Source organism: Bufo bufo, chromosome 4, assembly GCF_905171765.1.
Source record: "Bufo bufo chromosome 4, aBufBuf1.1, whole genome shotgun sequence".
NCBI lineage: Eukaryota > Metazoa > Chordata > Amphibia > Anura > Bufonidae > Bufo > Bufo bufo.
This window is the reverse complement of record NC_053392.1, coordinates 241,596,297-241,615,393: the sequence shown is the minus strand read 5'-3', so window position 1 is coordinate 241,615,393 and position 19,097 is coordinate 241,596,297. Positions and strand designations below refer to the sequence as shown.

At 42.0% G+C, this 19,097-nt stretch overlaps 1 protein-coding gene across 1 annotated transcript in view; it reads right to left on the bottom strand.

The window, feature by feature from the left end:
• LOC120999139 overlaps positions 1-19,097 on the bottom strand; it is a 260,278-nt gene that overhangs the window by 144,998 nt on the left and 96,183 nt on the right. Inside the window, exons 46-47 of the mRNA XM_040430012.1 lie at positions 1,698-1,874; positions 906-1,007 (exon numbers count right to left, since the gene is read on the bottom strand). Of these exons, the coding sequence (XP_040285946.1) occupies positions 906-1,007; positions 1,698-1,874 (279 nt within the window). The remainder of the gene's footprint in view (positions 1-905; positions 1,008-1,697; positions 1,875-19,097) is intronic.

The following is a 19,097-nucleotide window of genomic DNA, read 5'->3' as shown; positions in this document are numbered from 1 at the left end:
AATACGGAGGGGTCACAGGACCCCCGTCGGCATTGTCACAGGGTGCCTGCTGAATGATTTCAGCAGGCACCCTGTTCCAATCACCACCCGCTGTGCGGCGGTGATCGGAAATACACAGGGCGTACATGTCCGTAAGAGGTTAAACAGGCCTTGAGACATGACTCAGATATTACATAATAAAGTACCACAAACTTTTTCAGCAGATCCTTAAAGGGCTGCCTCATTTTTTGGGTGTTTACTTCATTAGTGTAGATAATGATCTTACAATATGGTTTGGTGAAAAGATATTCAGTTGGAGAAATTTTACTCTGTAAACTGATCATTCTGCAGAAAGATCTGTAATATCCCCCAGTACAAGTTGTAATCAGATACTGGATGACAAAGACTGGATCCATGTGACAGCATACAATGTTTAGGCTGAGTTCACATCAGCGTTCAGCCTTTCCGTTCTCCTGCTCCGTTATAGGAGCAGGAGAACGGAAAGGACGGATTCGGCACATAACTGAGCCGAACGGAGCCTACGGACCCCATAGACTATAATGGGGTCCGTTAGGTTTCCGCTCAGAGGAAGATTTTTGAAGCGGAAACAAAAGTCCTGCGCGCACAACTTTTGTCTCCACTTCAAAATCATCTTCTGAGCGGAAACCTAACGGTCCGTAGGCTCCATTCGGCTCAGTTATGTGCCGAATCCATCCTTTCCGTTCTCCTGCTCCTATAACGGAGCAGGAGAACGGAAAGGCTGAACGCTGATGTGAACTAAGCCTTATTCTAGTGTATTCCAAAAGTCATTTGTGTAGCACTAACAAAAATTTTTCTTGTTTTGTTTTGTTTTTCTAAAAAATACATTACTAGGTGATCCTAGAATGGAGATCTGCCCAATGACCTAGTTATTGAGAGTTACTTACAATCCATTCCATAGTAGAATATCTGTTCTTCTGAGCTGTTGATCGGAATGGTTGTGCCATTATCAAAAAATAAATCGTCGCTTTGGTCATTGTTCCAGGTACCTATTAAAATTTACATTACAATTAATGACTAGATGACGACAATCAATTTTATAAAAGCACTAATGGAAGGTGGGGCATCAAATACTGAGCCGAGGACATATGAAGGCAAAAGTACTAATTGAGGTACATTTAATACATTTATATATTTTTTGTCTATGTAGTATTTGCTTGAGGGAGTGGCACCTTCAAGTGTGAATACACGCCTTGATTAGGTGGTACATATAGGTGTGCTGACTCCTCCTCCCATTGGTTGCTTGATGCACATGGAGGTGACTAGGAGCAGCACACCATATGTGCGGCGTCTGCGCTCCTGAACATAGAAGCCCAATGGCTTAGGTAGGTTTAGCGTATGACCCGCCTGACCTGAGATCACCTTGGCGCTTGGTAGGCGGGCTTAGATGTGTTTTGATCAAAATATATTGACTAAGTGTCTCAGATATTATCATATCAGAGTGAGGACTTTGTCCATATATAATGCTTGCATCTACTTTACTAAGTGCATTATTATCTTATTTCTGTGGTTTTCTACATTTCATAAATGGGCTGCTGGAAGTACAGCCCTGACTTGAACAAAATGAGATCTTTCTGGCATTGTTTTTCAATTATATGGAGAAGGAATTAAATAAAATTAATAGAAAATTACAATTTGAATTGACTAACCTTACCTAGATTAAAAAGACTAATACTTACCGAGAAGTCCTTTAGTATTGTTTAAGAAGTTATTAGGAAGATTGGTAATAGCAGTCAGCACATCAAGCTGGGCCGACACTCCCACAGAAACAGAACCTTCAAAAGTCGCAGTGATCGTTGAGCTGTCATTTTTGAGGAAGACGGCTGGATTGGTGTCATTAATATAGGTCCCCGTTTCTAGGAATAAAAAGAGATTACATGATTGTTTATAAGAAAGAAGCAGACCTTCATTTAATAATAATTTTTATATACCTCAATTAATTCCTTCACTAATACAAATAGATGTAGATTCATAGATAAATGGGAGGAGGAACTAGATATAAAGTTTGATAAATGGGAATTGCCAAAGGTATTATCAGCCTCAGGAAAAGTTTCTAGGTGTGTAAAACTACAAGAAAATAGCTACAAGGTTCTTACACATTGGTATTATACACCAAAACGTTTACATACTATGTTTCCAGAAGTCAGCCCTATTTGTTGGAGATGTGACCTCGCTATAGGCTCCCAGAGCCATATCTGGTGGTCGTGTTCTAAAATACAAAATTATTGGCAGGAGGTTTGTAGGATTTTATCCAATATAAGCAGAGTAACAGTCAGGGCGTCACCCAAATTATGTATTTTTAGTTTAATGGGAGAAATAGCGGGTACAAAATCAAAAATGACCCACATCTTATGCAAAACACTATTGGCTGCTGCCCGTATTCTTGTGGCGGTGTATTGGAGGAAATCTGAACCCCCACCATTACAACATTGGTACTTGAAATGTGACCAAATTTATAGATTGGAACAATTAGCCCATTGGGATGCCAGAACACCTCAACGTTTTTCGGAAATATGGAGTCCATGGAAAAAATTTAGAGGGTTTGATGACTAAGATAGCACCCCCCCCAAGAGAGAATATGGCGTTGTCTTCTAGTAATAGTCTTGGATGATAAAGTGACTGTGATACTAAGACTAACGTTACCTATACCCTCTTTCCCTCTGCTTCCCCCCCCCCCCTAGTTCCCAGAACCCTCCCTACCTACCCTTTGATTATGTTTTTCCTCAGGTTATGTTGTGTTTTTACCTGATAAAGCGATATAATGATACATTCAATATATGTTTTCCTACTGTATTGGCTGTTATTTAACTATGCTGATATGTACAAGATCTTGTTAATGCAAATCTTTTACCAACTTTCCATGTATTTTTCATATTGCTATGAAACAATAAAAAACAATTTGAAGTAAAAATAATAATTTTTATATAGCACCAACATGTTCCACAGCGTTTTACAATCAGCGAGTACGGTATGTGTACAGTCACACAGCACATAGATACAAACAAGCCAACAATTAAAGGGAACCTGTCACCTCTACTATGCTACCCTCACTGAGCGTTTCTAAATGTTCATTGTTTTAACCTAAACATATAAATTACACTTTTAATTTCATTTGCAGACGAATTCAATAATTATGCATTTTTGTACTTCCCGCCTTTTATGCAAATTAACATAAAAGAGTCATATCTTACTTGTGTGACCAGAGAAGAGTCATATTTTCAAGCTCTGACTCATCTCAGGTTCATTTGCATATGTATCAATGGGCACTGGATATTGTGGATGTGCTAGCGGCCATCTAGCAACCCATGTCCTCAGCTCTATACCCAAAATCCAGGTGACAGGTTCCCTTTAAAGAACCCCCACAAAACATTTTATTCTCTGACATGCTAGAAAGGTACATGATGTAATCTGCAGTGAGTGTAATCTTCTCATCTGTGTATTTGTGAGCTATCCCCTCCTTTCTAATTTTTAGCTGTGCCATGTGACTAACTCTCTGATCTTCAATTGACCCAGGACAGGAAGCCTGTGAATTCTCTATTCATTCCTATGAGACTAATATTGAGGCTCCCATAGGAATACATAGAGAAACGGACTTCCTGTCCACACATAAGATGCTGTGTTATTTGGAAAGTCTGATTGTTGGTGACATGGATGAGAAGCAGAATGGAGTGGACAGCTCACAAATACAGACACTGGTAAAATGATTACATTCACTACAGATTACATCTTGTACCTTTCTAGCAGGTCAGAGAATAAACATTTTTGCAGGAGTTCTTCTTTAAGTGAGGGCCCTGCTCACAAGAGCTTACAATCTATGAAGCGTGTTCTGTCCCCAGGTAAAGATCTAGTTGTTTCTGTCTGTTTAGCAATTGATATTGCATTTACTGTGTTGTAATTCATTTGCATTACATTGTGTGGTAACAGCACCATCTATTGATGAGTTTAGGTATTTCATCCTGCCTGTTTTTCTCTATGCATTATGGGAGTCCCATAACATTGTGGGTAGTTCCTGGTTCTTGCTAGTCTTGTGCTGGTACAGCAAGCAGCCACCATCTTATGTCTCAGGAGCTGCACACTCTCACTGGTTTTCCTGCCACATCTTCTGTTATTCAGCCTGTTTTTGAGCATAGTCAGTAAGAGCACTATCTATGTTCATTTACTGCAGTTTATTATGTTTATTGTATCTGATAGCTCACTATCATTGTATTATCTCATATACTGAATGTATAGCAGATTATTCAGTGTTTTATGCCATGTACCATGTTATTTATGTTCTAAAATATTACTATTTATTCTGTAGTTTCACCTTTCCTGTCAGTCTATGAGCAATAAAGAGAACCTTAAAGCGGAACAGTCTCTTTTCTCTCAGAGGACAAAGGTTTAGCTACATGTCAGATTACACACCGTGCTAACGTGTATGAGGACAGTATAGTGAAACGACTGCTGAGAACAAGCTCAGTGAATAACTGCCAAAGACAGCAGTGAAACGACTGCTGAGAACAAGCTCTGAAGATTAGACTGACGGAGCCGCCATTATCCACTCGGAGCCTGCATACAGATATCGCAACAGTCTCCTAACAGTAGCACTGAATATCTGACTATACGGAGCCCGCCATTATCCACGCAGAGCCTACTTACGGATATCACAGCAGTCTCCTAACAGTCACAACATGTCTAATAGTCGAGCATCTTCCATTAAGACAAGGTCTCAGATAAGTGGCTCTAATAGGACATCGATCAGAGAAGCTGCCGCCATTGCCCGCGCAAAAGCAGAAGCTGCAAAGGCAAAAGCCAGCTTCACAGTACAAGAGATGCAGATAAAGCTGGAGAAAGCGCAACTTGAAGCGACTCTAGAAAAACTCGCCGCAGATAAAAAGACAGCAGATGCCATAGCAGAAGCAGAATTTCTAGAAGCCACAGAACTTCAGGAAACCAAGAGTCATCACAGCATTGTCCATCCAGAAATTGAATTCCAAGATCCAGAACAGCGTACCTTACAATACGTAGGTATTTAGAGAGTGCTCACCTGTATAGTCAAGAATGGAAATGGGTGCTCCTACAAAGAGGATTCACTCTAAAAATATTAGAATCAAGAGAAAAGTAGTAGGGCACACCAATATTCGGTTCCACACGGACAATTAATATAACAATATTTATTAGTAATATACACTATTAAATGGACATGCATAAAATTACACATTATAAAATGCTAAAATTAGTAAAATGTTAAATACAGTAAAACATAATATTATTATTTAATACATTTTTCTGTATTTTGACCAGAGTTTGTTGTATGGTACGATAATGTCCTTCCAGACGGGTTAATTAACCCAATCAATATCCCAGTAAGTGAAATTTCAATATTGGGAGTAGACTTGATATTTAGATACAGTCTTTTAAATAATCACTTATATTGTTGCGACTTAATAGTCGTTGCACATATATTATCGCTACAATGTTGCTGCCTGTTGATAGGAATAAGCCGGAGCTATTTTACTCACAGTTTGAAATGGAGTGATATCGGCTTTTATTGCATCACTGGTGGCGTCCCACGTGTGATGAAATTTTTGCAGGCTGCGGCGTGTAGAAATGATGCGGCTTCGGGATCCTCGGTGATCGTATGCAGCCGTACTGTATTGGAGGTCAGTCGGTAGTATGTTCCTTCTGCGTTTTAGTGGATATCTCGCAGGAGTGGACTTTGCCAAAAAACCGACTCTCCAAAGAAACAGGTGTCCGGCTTGTCTTGTCTTTTAAAGATAGAAGTTCACCGATCCCTCGCTTCTTTCTTTTCTTTCAGCGCTTTTGATCCTCCGGTATTGTGCTTCATTCCATGGGATAGTTACCATACGCGTTTCGGAGTGGGCTACGACTCCTTCTTCAGTGGCCACTGAAGAAGGAGTCGTAGCCTACTCCAAAACGCGTATGGTAACTATCCCATGGAATGAAGCACAATACCGGAGGATCAAAAGCGCTGAAAGATAAGAAAGAAGCGAGGGATCGGTGAACTTCTATCTTTAAAAGCAAAGACAAGCCAGACACCTGTTTCTTTGGACAGTCGGTTTTTTGGCAAAGTCCACTCCTGCGAGATATCCACTAAAACGCAGAAGGAACATACTACCGACTGACCTCCAAAACATTACGGCTGCATACGATCACCGAGGATCCCGAAGCAGCATCATTTCTACATGCCACAGCCTGCAAAAATTTCATCACACGTGGGACGCCACCAGTGATGCAATAAAAGCCGATATCACTCCATTTCAAACTGTGAGTAAAATAGCTCCGGCTTATTCCTATCAACAGGCAGCAACATTGTAGCGATAATATATGTGCAACGACTATTAAGTCGCAACAATATAAGTGATTATTTAAAAGACTGTATCTAAATATCAAGTCTACTCCCAATATTGAAATTTCACTTACTGGGATATTGATTGGGTTAATTAACCCGTCTGGAAGGACATTATCGTACCATACAACAAACTCTGGTCAAAATACAGAAAAATGTATTAAATAATAATATTATGTTTTACTGTATTTAACATTTTACTAATTTTAGCATTTTATAGTGTGTAATTTTATGCATGTCCATTTAATAGTGTATATTACTAATAAATATTGTTATATTAATTGTCCGTGTGGAACCGAATATTAGTGTGCCCTACTACTTTTCTCTTGTACCTTACAATACGTCTATCAACATTCCAAGTCAGACGACGACCCAGATACACAGCTTAATACAAAGCGGTTTGTTGATAAACCAAGCCAACCTGCTTATTTGGATCATCAGAAAGTCGACTATCAGTCTCCTTGCAGCAGACTAGAGAATACACATCAGAGTGAAACTGCCTACAACAACTTCTCTCCAGAACAGAGAATCAGAAATCTGCCCCTGCTAAGAGAGATGCCCTTTGCTTCAGAACGGTATTACACAGACCGGATTAAACGAGACTTCCAACAGGTATGGCCGTGCACCACACATTCACTCTGACAACACACCACCAGCCGGTTCCAGCGCCAATCAAGCCACAATGGACTTTGCCAGGTTCCTTGCTCGACGTGAGCTGGTCACCAAGGGACTTGTAAAGTTCAGCGACCGTGCTGATAACTATCGAGCTTGGCGAGCTTCCTTCCAAAATGCCATCAGAGACTTAGGTCTGTCATGTAGTGAGGAACTAGATCTCCTGGTAAAATGGCTGGGAAGTGAGTCTGCCGAACACGCTAGAAGGATTAGAGACATCAATGTAAATTATCCAGACATTGGTCTAAAAAGGGTCTGGGATAGATTTGATGAGGTTTATGGCGCAGCAGAGGTCATAGAAAGCTCCTTATTTAAGAGAATTGAGGACTTTCCTAAAATAGCGAACAAAGGCTATTCAAAGCTTAGAGAGTTAAGTGACTTATTAACCACCTCAGCTCCCCTAGCTTAAACACCCTTAATGACCAGACCACTTTTTACAATTCTGCACTACACTACTTTCACGGTTTATTGCTCGGTCATGCAACTTACCACCCAAATTAATTTTACCTCCTTTTCTTCTCACTAATAGAGCTTTCATTTGGTGGTATTTCATTGCTGCTGACATTTTAACTTTTTTTGTTATTAATCGAAATCTACCGAAATTTTTGCAAAAAAAATGACATTTTTCACTTTCAGTTGTAATTATTATTTTTTTTAAACTACATTTCTATATAATTTTTTCTCTAAATTTATTGTTCTACATGTCTTTGATAAAAAAAAATGTTTGGGTAAAAAAAAAAATGGTTTGGGTAAAAGTTATAGCGTTTACAAACTATGGTACAAAAATGTGAATTTCCGCTTTTTGAAGCAGCTCTGACTTTCTGAGCACCTGTCATGTTTCCTGAGGTTCTACAATGCCCAGACAGTAGAAAAACCCCACAAATGACCCCATTACGGAAAGTAGACACCCTAAGGTATTCGCTGATGGGCATAGTGAGTTCATAGAACTTTTTATTTTTTGTCACAAGTTAGCGGAAAATGATGATTTTTTATTTTATTTTTTTTCCTTACAGAGTCTCATATTCCACTAACTTGTGACAAAAAATAAAAACTTCCATGAACTCACTATGCCCATCACGAAATACTGTGGGGTGTCTTCTTTCCAAAAAGGGGTCACTTGTGGGGTAGTTATACTGCCCTGGAATTTTAGGGGCCCTAATGCGTGAGAAGTAGTTTGAAATCAAAATGTGTAAAAAATGCACTGTGAAATCCTAAAGGTGCTCTTTGGAATGTGGGCCCCTTTGCCCACCTAGGCTGCAAAAAAGTGTCACACATGTGGTATCGCCGTACTCAGGAGAAGTCGGGCACTGTGTTTTGGGGTGTCTTTTTACACATGCCCATGCTGGTTGAGATAAATATCTCTGTCAAATGACAACTTTGTATAAACAAATGGGAAAAGTTGTCTTTTAGAGAGATATTTCTCTCACCCAGCATGAGTATATGTAAAAAGACACCCCAAAACACATTGCCCAACTTCTCCTGAGTACGGTGATACCACATGTGTGACACTTTTTTGAAGCCTAGGTGGGCAAAAGGGCCCACATTCCAAAGAGCACCTTTAAGATTTCACAGGGCATTTTTTGCACATTTTGATTTCAAACTACTTCTCACGCATTAGGGCCCCTAAAATGCCAGGGCAGTATAACTACCCCACAAGTGACCCCATTTTGGAAAGAATACACCCCAAGGTATTTCATGATGGGCATAGTGAGTTTATGGAAGTTTTTATTTTTTGTCACAAGTTAGTGGAATATGAGACTTTGTAAGAAAAAATAAAGAAAAAATCAACATTTTCCGCTAACTTGTGACAAAAAATAGAAAAATTCTAGGAACTCGCCATGCTCCTCACGGAATATCTTGGGGTGTCTTCTTTCCAAAATGGGGTCACTTGTGGGGTAGTTATACTGCCCTGGCATTTTAGCGGCCCTAATGCGTGAGAAGTAGTTTGAAATCAAAATGTGTAAAAAATGCCCTGTGAAATCCTAAAGGTGCTCTTTGAAATGTGGGCCCCTTTGCCCACCTAGGCTGCAAAAAAGTGTCACACATGTGGTATCGCCATACTCAGGAGAAGTTGGGCAATTTTTTTGTTTTGGGGTGTCTTTCTACATATACCCATGCTGGGTGAGAGAAATATCTCTCTAAAAGACAACTTTTCCAATTTTTTTTATACAAAATTGGCATTTGACCGATATATTTATCTCACCCAGCATGGGTATATGTAAAATGACACCCCAAAACACATTTCCCAACTTCTCCTGAGTACGGCGATACCAGATGTGTGACACTTTTTTGCAGCCTAGGTGCGCAAAGGGGCCCAAATTACTTTTAGGAGGGCATTTTTAGACATTTGGATTGAAGACTTCTTCTCACGCTTTAGGGCCCCTAAAATGCCAGGGCAGTATAAATACCCCACATGTGACCCCATTTTGGAAAGAAGACACCCCAAGGTATTCCGTGAGGGGCATCGCGAGTTCATAGAAGTTTTTTTTTTTTGGCACAAGTTAGCGGAAATTGATTTTATTTTGTTTTTTCTCACAAAGTCTCCCTTTCCGCTAACTTGTGACAAAAAGTTCAATCTTTCATGGACTCAATATGCCCCTCAGCAAATACCTTGGGGTGTCTTCTTTCCGAAATGGGGTCACTTGTGGGGTATTTATACTGCCCTGGCATTTTAGGGGCCCTAAAGCGTGAGAAGAAGTCTGGAATATAAATGTCTAAAAAATTTTACGCATTTGGATTCCGTGAGGGGTATGGTGAGTTCATGTGAGATTTTATTTTTTGTCACAAGTTAGTGGAATATGAGACTTTGTAAGAAAAAAAATAAAAATCAATTTCCGCTAATTTGTGACAAAAAAAATAAAAATCTTCTATGAACTCGCCATGCCCCTCAAAAGTGATCTTTTTATAGCGCCGTAGCGATTTTACGGTGATCAGAAAAAAAAAATTCTGCCACTGTGGTGGGGCGGACTGAACGCAAGTGTGCGCACAAGATCAGGCCTGATTGGGCGAACACTGCCTTTTTTGTAGAGCATATAGAACATGTCCTATTCTTGTCCGCAATTGCGGACAAGAAAAGGCATTTTCTATATAGTTCTGGCAATGTGCGGATCCGCAAAATGCGGAAAGCACATTGCCGGTGTCCGTGTTTTGCGGACCCGTGGATCCACGGATCCGCAAAACACATACGGACGTCTGAATGGAGCCTTACAGGGGGGTGATCAATGACAGGGTGGTGATCAGGGAGTCTATATGGGGTGATCACCCCCCTGTAAGGCTCCATTCAGACGTCCGTATGTGTTTTGCGGATCCGCGGTGATCAGGAAGTCTATATGAGGTGATCAGGGGTTAATAAGGGGTTAATAAGTGACAGGGGGGGGTATAGTGTAGTGGTGTTTGGCGCTACTTTACAGAGCTGCCTGTGTCCTCTGGCGGTCGATCCAAGCAAAAGGGACCACCAGAGGAACAGGTAGCAGGTATATTAGACGCTGTTATCAAAATAGCATCTAATATACCTTTAAGGGGTTAAAAAAATCTGATCTACAGCCTGCCAGCGAATAATCGCCGCTGGCAGGCTGCAGATCCACTCGATTACCTGCAGTTCCTGTGAACGCGCGCGCCTGTGTGCGCGCGTTCACAGGAAATCTCGCGTCTCGCGAGATGACGCACCGGCGCGTCCACTTGGAAAAACAGGGCCGCCGCAAAGACGCAATCCTGCGTACGGCGGTCCTGTAGTGGTTAATGGAGCTGAGTGTAGCGAAGGCAGAAGGGGATCTGGTGGGATTGACATTCCTTGACACTGCTAGAGGTGTGAATCCCATAGTTCAGAAGCTCCCATACAACCTGCAAGAGAAGTGGGCCATGTATGGTTCTCGGTATAAACAGACTTACAATGTACCATTTCCTCCATTTAATGTGTTTGTAGATTTTGTCTCTGAACAAGCAAAAATCAGAAATGATCCTAGCTTTGATTTCATGATATCATGTGCCACCACCTCAGTCAGTAAACCTCGTAGGGCAATGGTGGAGATCAACAAAATTAACGTTTCTTCCACAGGTTCAGCCCATAAAGAGTTCAGCTCCTATCAAGGAGGAGACAAACCCAAGGACCCGACCAGACAGTGTCCCTTACACAGGAAGCCTCATTCTCTACTTAAGTGCAGAACCTTCAGAGAAAAGTCATTGGAAGACCGCAAGACCTTCCTCAAGGAGAACAACATCTGTTTTAAATGCTGCTCTTCAACTTCGCACTTTGCCAGGGACTGTGAGATTAGTGCAAAGTGTGCCGAATGTGACAGCTCAACACCCTGGGCCACCATCGTGGGCTTCACCCAAAAACCAAGAGCATAGCGGGGAGCTGAAGGACACAAATACTGACACTTTGGCAGTTACTTCTAAATGTACAGAGGTTTGCAGAGACCTCAGGGGAGGCAGATCCTGCTCTAAAATCTCCCTAGTGAAGGTTTACCCAGCAGACGACCAATGCAAAGCCATCAAAGTGTATGCAATTCTAGACGATCAAAGCAACAGGTCGTTAGCGAAGTCTGCCTTCTTTGATAGCTTCGACATCAAAGGACCCGGTGCCCCCTACTCTCTAAGAACTTGTGCTGGTACTGTGGAAACAGCCGGAAGGAGGGCAAGCGGCTACATAGTTGAGTCCAGCGATGGTCAAATGTGTCTACCTTTACCAACTATACTGGAATGTAACCAGATTCCTGACAACAGGTCCGAGATACCCACGCCAGAAGTAGCAGCGCATCAGCCTCATCTGAAGCGTATAAGACACCTGATCCCGAACCTTGATCCTGAAGCTCAGTTAGTATTACTCCTCGGGAGGGATATCCTACAGGTCCACAAGGTTAGACAGCAGATTAATGGACCTCACAACGCTCCATATGCCCAAAGACTTGACCTATAATGGGTCATTGTAGGAGAAGTCTGTTTGGGAGGTGTACACAAACCAACAACTGTCTACAGCATGCTTACCAGTACACTTGAGAATGGACGCCCATCTCTTCTCCAATCATGCGAAAATCACTTCTTCATCAAGGAACTGCCTCAAAGCACTTCATCACCAGGTACCTTTGCAGGTCCCACCTACGATGACTTCGTCTGGGATGCCAATCAAGACCACCTGGGATCCACAGTCTTCCGAAAGACTAAAGAAGACAATCGTATAGCGATGTCATTCAAAGATAGACTGTTCCTAGATATAATGGAGCAGGGAATGGTGCAGGACGAAACAAGAAGCTGGGTTGCACCTCTACCCTTTAAGCCTCAAAGACAACGCTTACCCAACAATAGAGAGCAAGATTTCAAGTGATTTGTCTCTCTCAGGCACAACCTACGAAGCAAACCTGAGATGAGAGATCACTTCTTTACCTTCATGGAAAAGATATTCCAGAACGGTCATGCAGAGCTTGCACCTGTACTTCAAGAATCAGAAGAGCACTGGTACCTCCCCATGTTTGGCGTGTATCACCCGAAGAAGCCAGGTCAGATCAGAGTAGTGTTTGACTCAAGTGCCAAGTGTGAAGGCGTATCATTGAACGACGTTTTGCTGTCAGGCCCGGATCTAAACAATAAGCTCATAGGAGTGCTTCTCCGTTTTCGCAGAGACTCCATTGCATTCACGGTCGATATCCAACAGATGTTCCATTGCTTCCTAGTTAAGAAGGAACATAGAAATTTCTTGAGATTCCTATGGTTCAAGGACAACGATCCCTCTAAAGATGTTACAGAGTATCGTATGAAAGTTCACATCTTCGGCAATAGTCCTTCTCCTGTAGTTGCCATCTATGGATTAAGACGCGCAGCTCAGAAAGTAGAAGAAAAGTACGGAGCGGATGTCACTCTTTGTAGAGAAGGAGTTCTATGTGGATGACTGACTGAAATCAATGCCCTCAGATGAGACTGCAATCAGTCTTCTTAAAAGAACCCAGGAGATGCTCTCTCTGTCTAACCTGAGTCTACACAAGATCGCTTCTAACAGCCAGAAATTGATGGAAGCCTTTCCTTCTCAAGACCATTCAGAAGACTTGAAGGATTTAGACCTAGGCTTTGACTCACCTCCGATGCAACGGAGACTTGGCCTACTATGGAACATAAAAGCTGATACTTTCACTTTCCAGGTTAGCAGAGAAGAAAAACCCTTTACTCGCAGACGAGTACTGTCGGCCATAAGCAGTTTATATGACCCACTGGGATTTGCAGCCCCTATACTCATCGAAGGTAAAGCTATGTTAAGAGACTTCACCAGAGAAGGGTCGAATTGGTACACTCCCCTTCCCATGAAGGAAAGAACCACGTGGATGGCCTGGAAGAATTCCCTTACAGCCTTATCGGATCTTCACATAGCTTGTCCATATGTTTCTGTACCAACTACCAAGGTTGAGACACAAAAACATTGTGTTTTCTACGATGCTTCAGTCAAAGCAATTGCGGCTGTAGCTTACTTGAAGGCGTTAGATATCAGCGGACAATGCCATGTAGTGTTCATCATGAGTAAAGCGAAACTAACCCCACTCCAGGAACACACAATACCACGCCTGGAACTATGTGCCGCGGTGTTAGCGGTGGAGTTAGCCGAACTCATCGCTGCAGAAATGGACCTGGAGATTAAAGACTCTGAGTTCTATACAGATAGCAAGATAGTACTGGGATATATCTGTAATGAAGCTAGACGCTTCTATGTCTACGTCAACAAGAGTTCTAAGGATCAGAAGATCTACCTCTCCTGAACAATGGAAACATGTACCTACTCATCTCAACCCTGCAGACCAAGCAACCAGATCCGTCGCTGCTGACCGTCTCAAGGATACAATTTGGTTTACAGGCCCCGCTTTTTTTTTGTATAAACCGACGCCCAACACAACAGAAACTGCCATGTTTGAACTAGTAGACCCACATGCTGATGTTGAGATACGTCCTCAGGTATCTGTGTTACATACGGGGACTGTGGACCACCACCTGAAATCCCACAGATTCAGTAGGTTCTCTACTTGGAGATCTTTTGTCCGTGCCATCACTTGCCTAACTCACATTGTCCGGTCGTACAAAGCAACCTCATCGGCAGATAAAAATATCTGTAGAGGCTGGCATCATTGTAAACGTGTCTACTCAGCTCTCGATCTAGAGCGGTCAAAAAATGTAATAATCCAAGCTGTACAGTGTGAAACCTATGCAACGGAAATCAACTGAGTAGTCAGCCAAAGACCCGTGCCCAAAGGTAGTGTTTTAAGGAAACTTTACCCAGTGATCGGCGAAGATGGGCTCTTAAGAGTAGGTGGACGCCTTATGGAAGCCAATGTAGGCCTAACAGAGAAACATCCTGTGAAAGTTCCTGGACAGCATCATATAGCCACTCTGTTCGTGCAACATTACCATGAACAGACAAAGCACCAAGGTCGTCTGTTCACTGAAGGAGCTCTAAGAGCAGATGGACTGTGGATAGTTGAAGCTAAAAGATGTGTATGCAGATTCATATTTAAATGTGTTACCTGTCGGAAACTTCATGGTATGTCACAGGCACCGAAGATGGCAAGCCTCCCATATGACTGACTAAGTACGGATCCACCCTTCACTAATGTTGGCCTAGACGTGTTTGGTCCTTGGCCTGTTGTTGTCCGGCAAACCAGGGGAGGCCGTGCGCACCGAAAACGTTGGGCGATTATGTTCACCTGTCTGTCCATCAGAGCTGTCCATATTGAAGTAATTGAATCTATGGATACTTCCTGTTTCATTAATGCTTTCCGACGTTTCATTGCCATTAGAGGACCTGTCAAACACATTCGTTCTGACCGAGGCACAAACTTCGTTGGAGCAGCGAGAGAACTACAACTCTCTTCCAACTTGGATGTTAATAACATAGAAAGATACCTCAGTGAACGAGAATGCACTTGGACCTTTAACCCACCACACTCTTCTCACTTGGGAGGTGCTTGGGAGAGGATGATAGGCATCGCACGGAGAATCCTCGACTCAATCTTCTTACAAGAAGGATCTTCAAAGCTGACTCATGAAAGCCTGACTATCTTCATGGCAGAAGTATCGGCTATCATAAATGCCAGACCGCTAACTCTGATTTCCAGCGATCCTGATGACCCAACAGTTCTCACACCTGCCACACTGCTTACCCAAAAGACTGAACAAGTTTGTGCTCCACCTGGAGAATTCAATTCCAAAGATCTTTACAAGAATCGATGGAGACAAATACAGAGTCTCTCAAACTCGTTCTGGGACAAGTGGAAAAAGCAATACATTCCCACTCTGCAACCAAGGAGAAAGTGGTAAACCAGCAAGCCTAACCTCCAGACCGGCGATGTAGTCCTAATGAAAGACTGCCAGTCATAAAGAAATGAGTGGCCGTTAGGTCTTGTGACTAAGACATTCCCAAGTAAGGACGGAATTATATGCAAAGTAGAATTGAAAATACGGAGACAGGGAGAGACCAAATTGTTCCTCAGACCAGTAGGAGAACTCATTCTACTGTTTGCACCCAACAAATACAATAGTGACGTCGGTTGACGTCAAGCGGGGAGTGTTCTGTACCCAGGTAAAGATCCTGTTGTTTCTGTCTGTTTAGCAATTGATATTGCATTTACTGTGTTGTAATTCATTTGCATTACATTGTGTGGTAACAGCACCATCTATTGATGAGTTTAGGTATTTCATCCTGCCTGTTTTTCTCTATGCATTATGGGAGTCCCAGAGCATTGTGGGTAGTTCCTGGTTCTTGCTAGTCTTGTGCTGGTACAGCAAGCAGCCACCATCTTATGTCTCAGGAGCTGCACACTCTCACTGGTTTTCCTGCCACATCATCTGTTATTCAGCCTGTTTTTGAGCATAGTCAGTAAGAGCACTATCTATGTTCATTTACTGCAGTATATTATGTTTATTGTATCTGATAGCTCACTATCATTTTATTATCTCATGTACTGCGTGTATAGCAGATTATTCAGTGTTTTATGCCATGTACCAAGTTATTTATTTTCTAAAATATTACTATTTATTCTGTAGTTTCACCTTTCCTGTCAGTCTACGAGCAATAAAGAGAACCTTAAAGCGGAACAGTCTCTTTTCTCTCAGAGGACAAAGGTTTAGCTACATGTCAGATTACACACCGTGCTAACGTGTATGAGGACAGTATAAAGCGATAGAGGTGACACAGAAGGTAACAAGTGCTTGACTTGTACAATGGTTCAGCCATCTTAACACAGTAGGGGAGTAGATATAAAGCTGCATGAGCCAGTCACCAGCTGATATCTGTAGTGCTTCTGAGTGCATGGGGTGTGGTGGATGTTGCTGGATGATGGATCAGATTCAGAAGAATGTTGTTAAAGGGGGGGTTAAAAGAGAAGAAAGAAAGATTTGTTTTAGGGAGAACCTAAAACTATGGATGTTGTGATTTAACCTAATTGGTTTGGGTAGCAATTAGATGGGAGGTGTGAGAGGTTTAGGTTGAGAATGGAAAGGGTGTTAGCCAGGAATGAGGGAGGAGATGTAAGTGGGTGCAGCACTGTGGATAGCTTTGTGGGTGTGAATAATGTATAGGTAACCAGCGCAATAGCTGGCATAGGGTGGAGGCTTCAGAGTAGAAGATAAATTAGCCTGGCTGCTGCACTAAGGACAGATTGGAGAGAGGAGAGTTTAGTGAGGGGGAAACCAATTAATAATGAGTTACATAAATGAAGACAAGACTGAATTAGGATCACAATGAGAGTTTTCACAGTGAGAAAATAGCTAATTCTAGAGATGTTCTTCAGGTGTAGGTGGCATTAGAGGCATGGAGATTGATAATAGGGAGTGAAGGAAAGGTCAGTGTCAAACATAACTCCCAAGACAGTGGGTGTGCTGCCTAGGCATTATGGTAGTGCCACACATTAAGAGGGGGATACCCGGTTATATTTCATTTAATATACTTGTTTTCCTTTTAAAATGTATTCATACAACAATCCAATGCCAATATGCTCTGCTCTTCATTAACTCCCTAGACTTAAATGGAGGAAGTCAGAGGTGGAACCACTACTTGGAGTATGACACGCAGTACATATGTTTTGTCTGAGATGAAAAACCCGTTACATCATTAATAATCTCTAGGTTGCAACATTTTTACCTATTCATTTAGAACGTACTGTCCTTAATTCCCTAACTGGAGCTTGATCGTAAGATGCGCGAGTACAAGCGCACGCTGGTAGACGCGCTGCTGGTGGCATTCCCATCTGACAGCGGGGGAACAGTGGAAGCACAAGGCAGAGGAAGAGGTCGCCAACGCAGCTGGGGCACCGCCGGCACCTCAGAAGGCAGGGTTAGCATGGCCGAAATGTGGAAAAGCTTTGTCAGCACGCCACAACAACCAGCACCCCCAGCTGATATGAAACGTCTTAGCAGGAGGCAGCATTTCACCAACATGGTGGAGCAGTATGTGTGCACACGTACTGAATGACGGGTCTGCCCCCTTCAACTTCTGGCTCTCAAAATTGGGCAAATGGCCTGAGCTTGCCCTTTACGCCTTGGAGGTGCTGGCCTGCCCTGCAGCCAGTGTATTATCTGAACGTGTGTTTAGCACGGCAGGGGGCGTCATCACAGACAAGCGCAGCCGTCTGTCCACAGCCAATGTGGACAAGCTCACGTTCATTAAAATGAACCAGGCATGGATCCCACAGGACTTGTCAGTACCTTGTGCAGAATAGACATGTATACCTGCCTTTACCAGCCATTGTTATACTGCAGCACAATTGCTCATTCATGTATTTTGGATATTTCACACTCTTTGGGAGTGTACCCTAATTAAAATAAATAATAATAATTTAAACCAAAAACCAGTGTTGGCTACCACTTACTCCTCCAACGCTGCGTCCACCTACACCACTATGTCCACTGCCTCCTCAAACTCCTACTCCATATGGACCTCCACCTCATAAATACATTTTTTTTTTTATTTGTATGTATTTTATTTTAGGTAATTTCACTACTTTGTCTGTTACATTTTCGGGTGATATTCACCAATTTTTGGGTGTAATGTACCACTGCTATACCTCCGTAGTAGACAGGTAAAAAAAATTAAAAAATTTGACAGTTAAATTTTTGGGTGAAATTCACTAATTTTTGGGTGTGATGTACCTCTGCTATACCTAGTAGACAGGTAAAAAACAAAAACAAATTTGTCAGTTAAATTTTTGGGTGAAATTCACCAATTTTTGGGTGTGATGTACCCCTCCTCTACCTAGTTGACAGCTTAATAAATTTCAATATTTTACATTTTCAGGTGACAATAAACAATATTTTTATGTCATAGACCCCTGCTCTACCAAATAGACAGGTTAATAAATTTATGTAATTTTTCTGTTACATTATTGGGTTGACATTTTACAATTTTGGATGTGAATAAACCCCTGCTCTGCATAGGTGACAGGGAATAACATTTCAGAAATTCTTCTTTAACTGTTGCACGCCACCTCCTTTAAATCAATGCTTAAACTTTAACAAGTTGTACCACATTTGCGCTTCAATAATTTGTCCCACAATTGCGCTTTACTAATTTGTCCCACATTTGCACTTCAATAATTTGTCCCATGTTTGCGCTTCAGTAATTTGTCACCCATTTGCGCTTCAATAATTTTTCCCACATTTGCGCTTCGGTAATTTGTCCCACATTTGAGCCTCAATAACTTTTCCCATATTTCCGCTCAATACAAAAATTTATTTTTATACATTTATCTCCCTTGGATGTGGCAAATACAGTGAAGGGGTTGTAAATACAGTGAAGGGGTTTAAGCATGCATGGGATAGGCATAAGGCTATCCTTCATATAAGATAGGGCCAGGGACTATTAATAGGATTCAGATATATTGGGCAGACTAGATGGGCCAAATGGTTCTTATCTGCCGACACATTCTATGTTTCTATGGTCTCTCTTTCTCACGCTCCCTCTCCGGCGCGGAACCCTGATTCGCCGATAACCGTGATCAACATGGTAGGCTCAGAAAAGAACATCGAAAGTTGATAGAGAAGATATCCAAATGGATGGTGGACGTCACAGGGACGTGCGATCAGGCAGAAG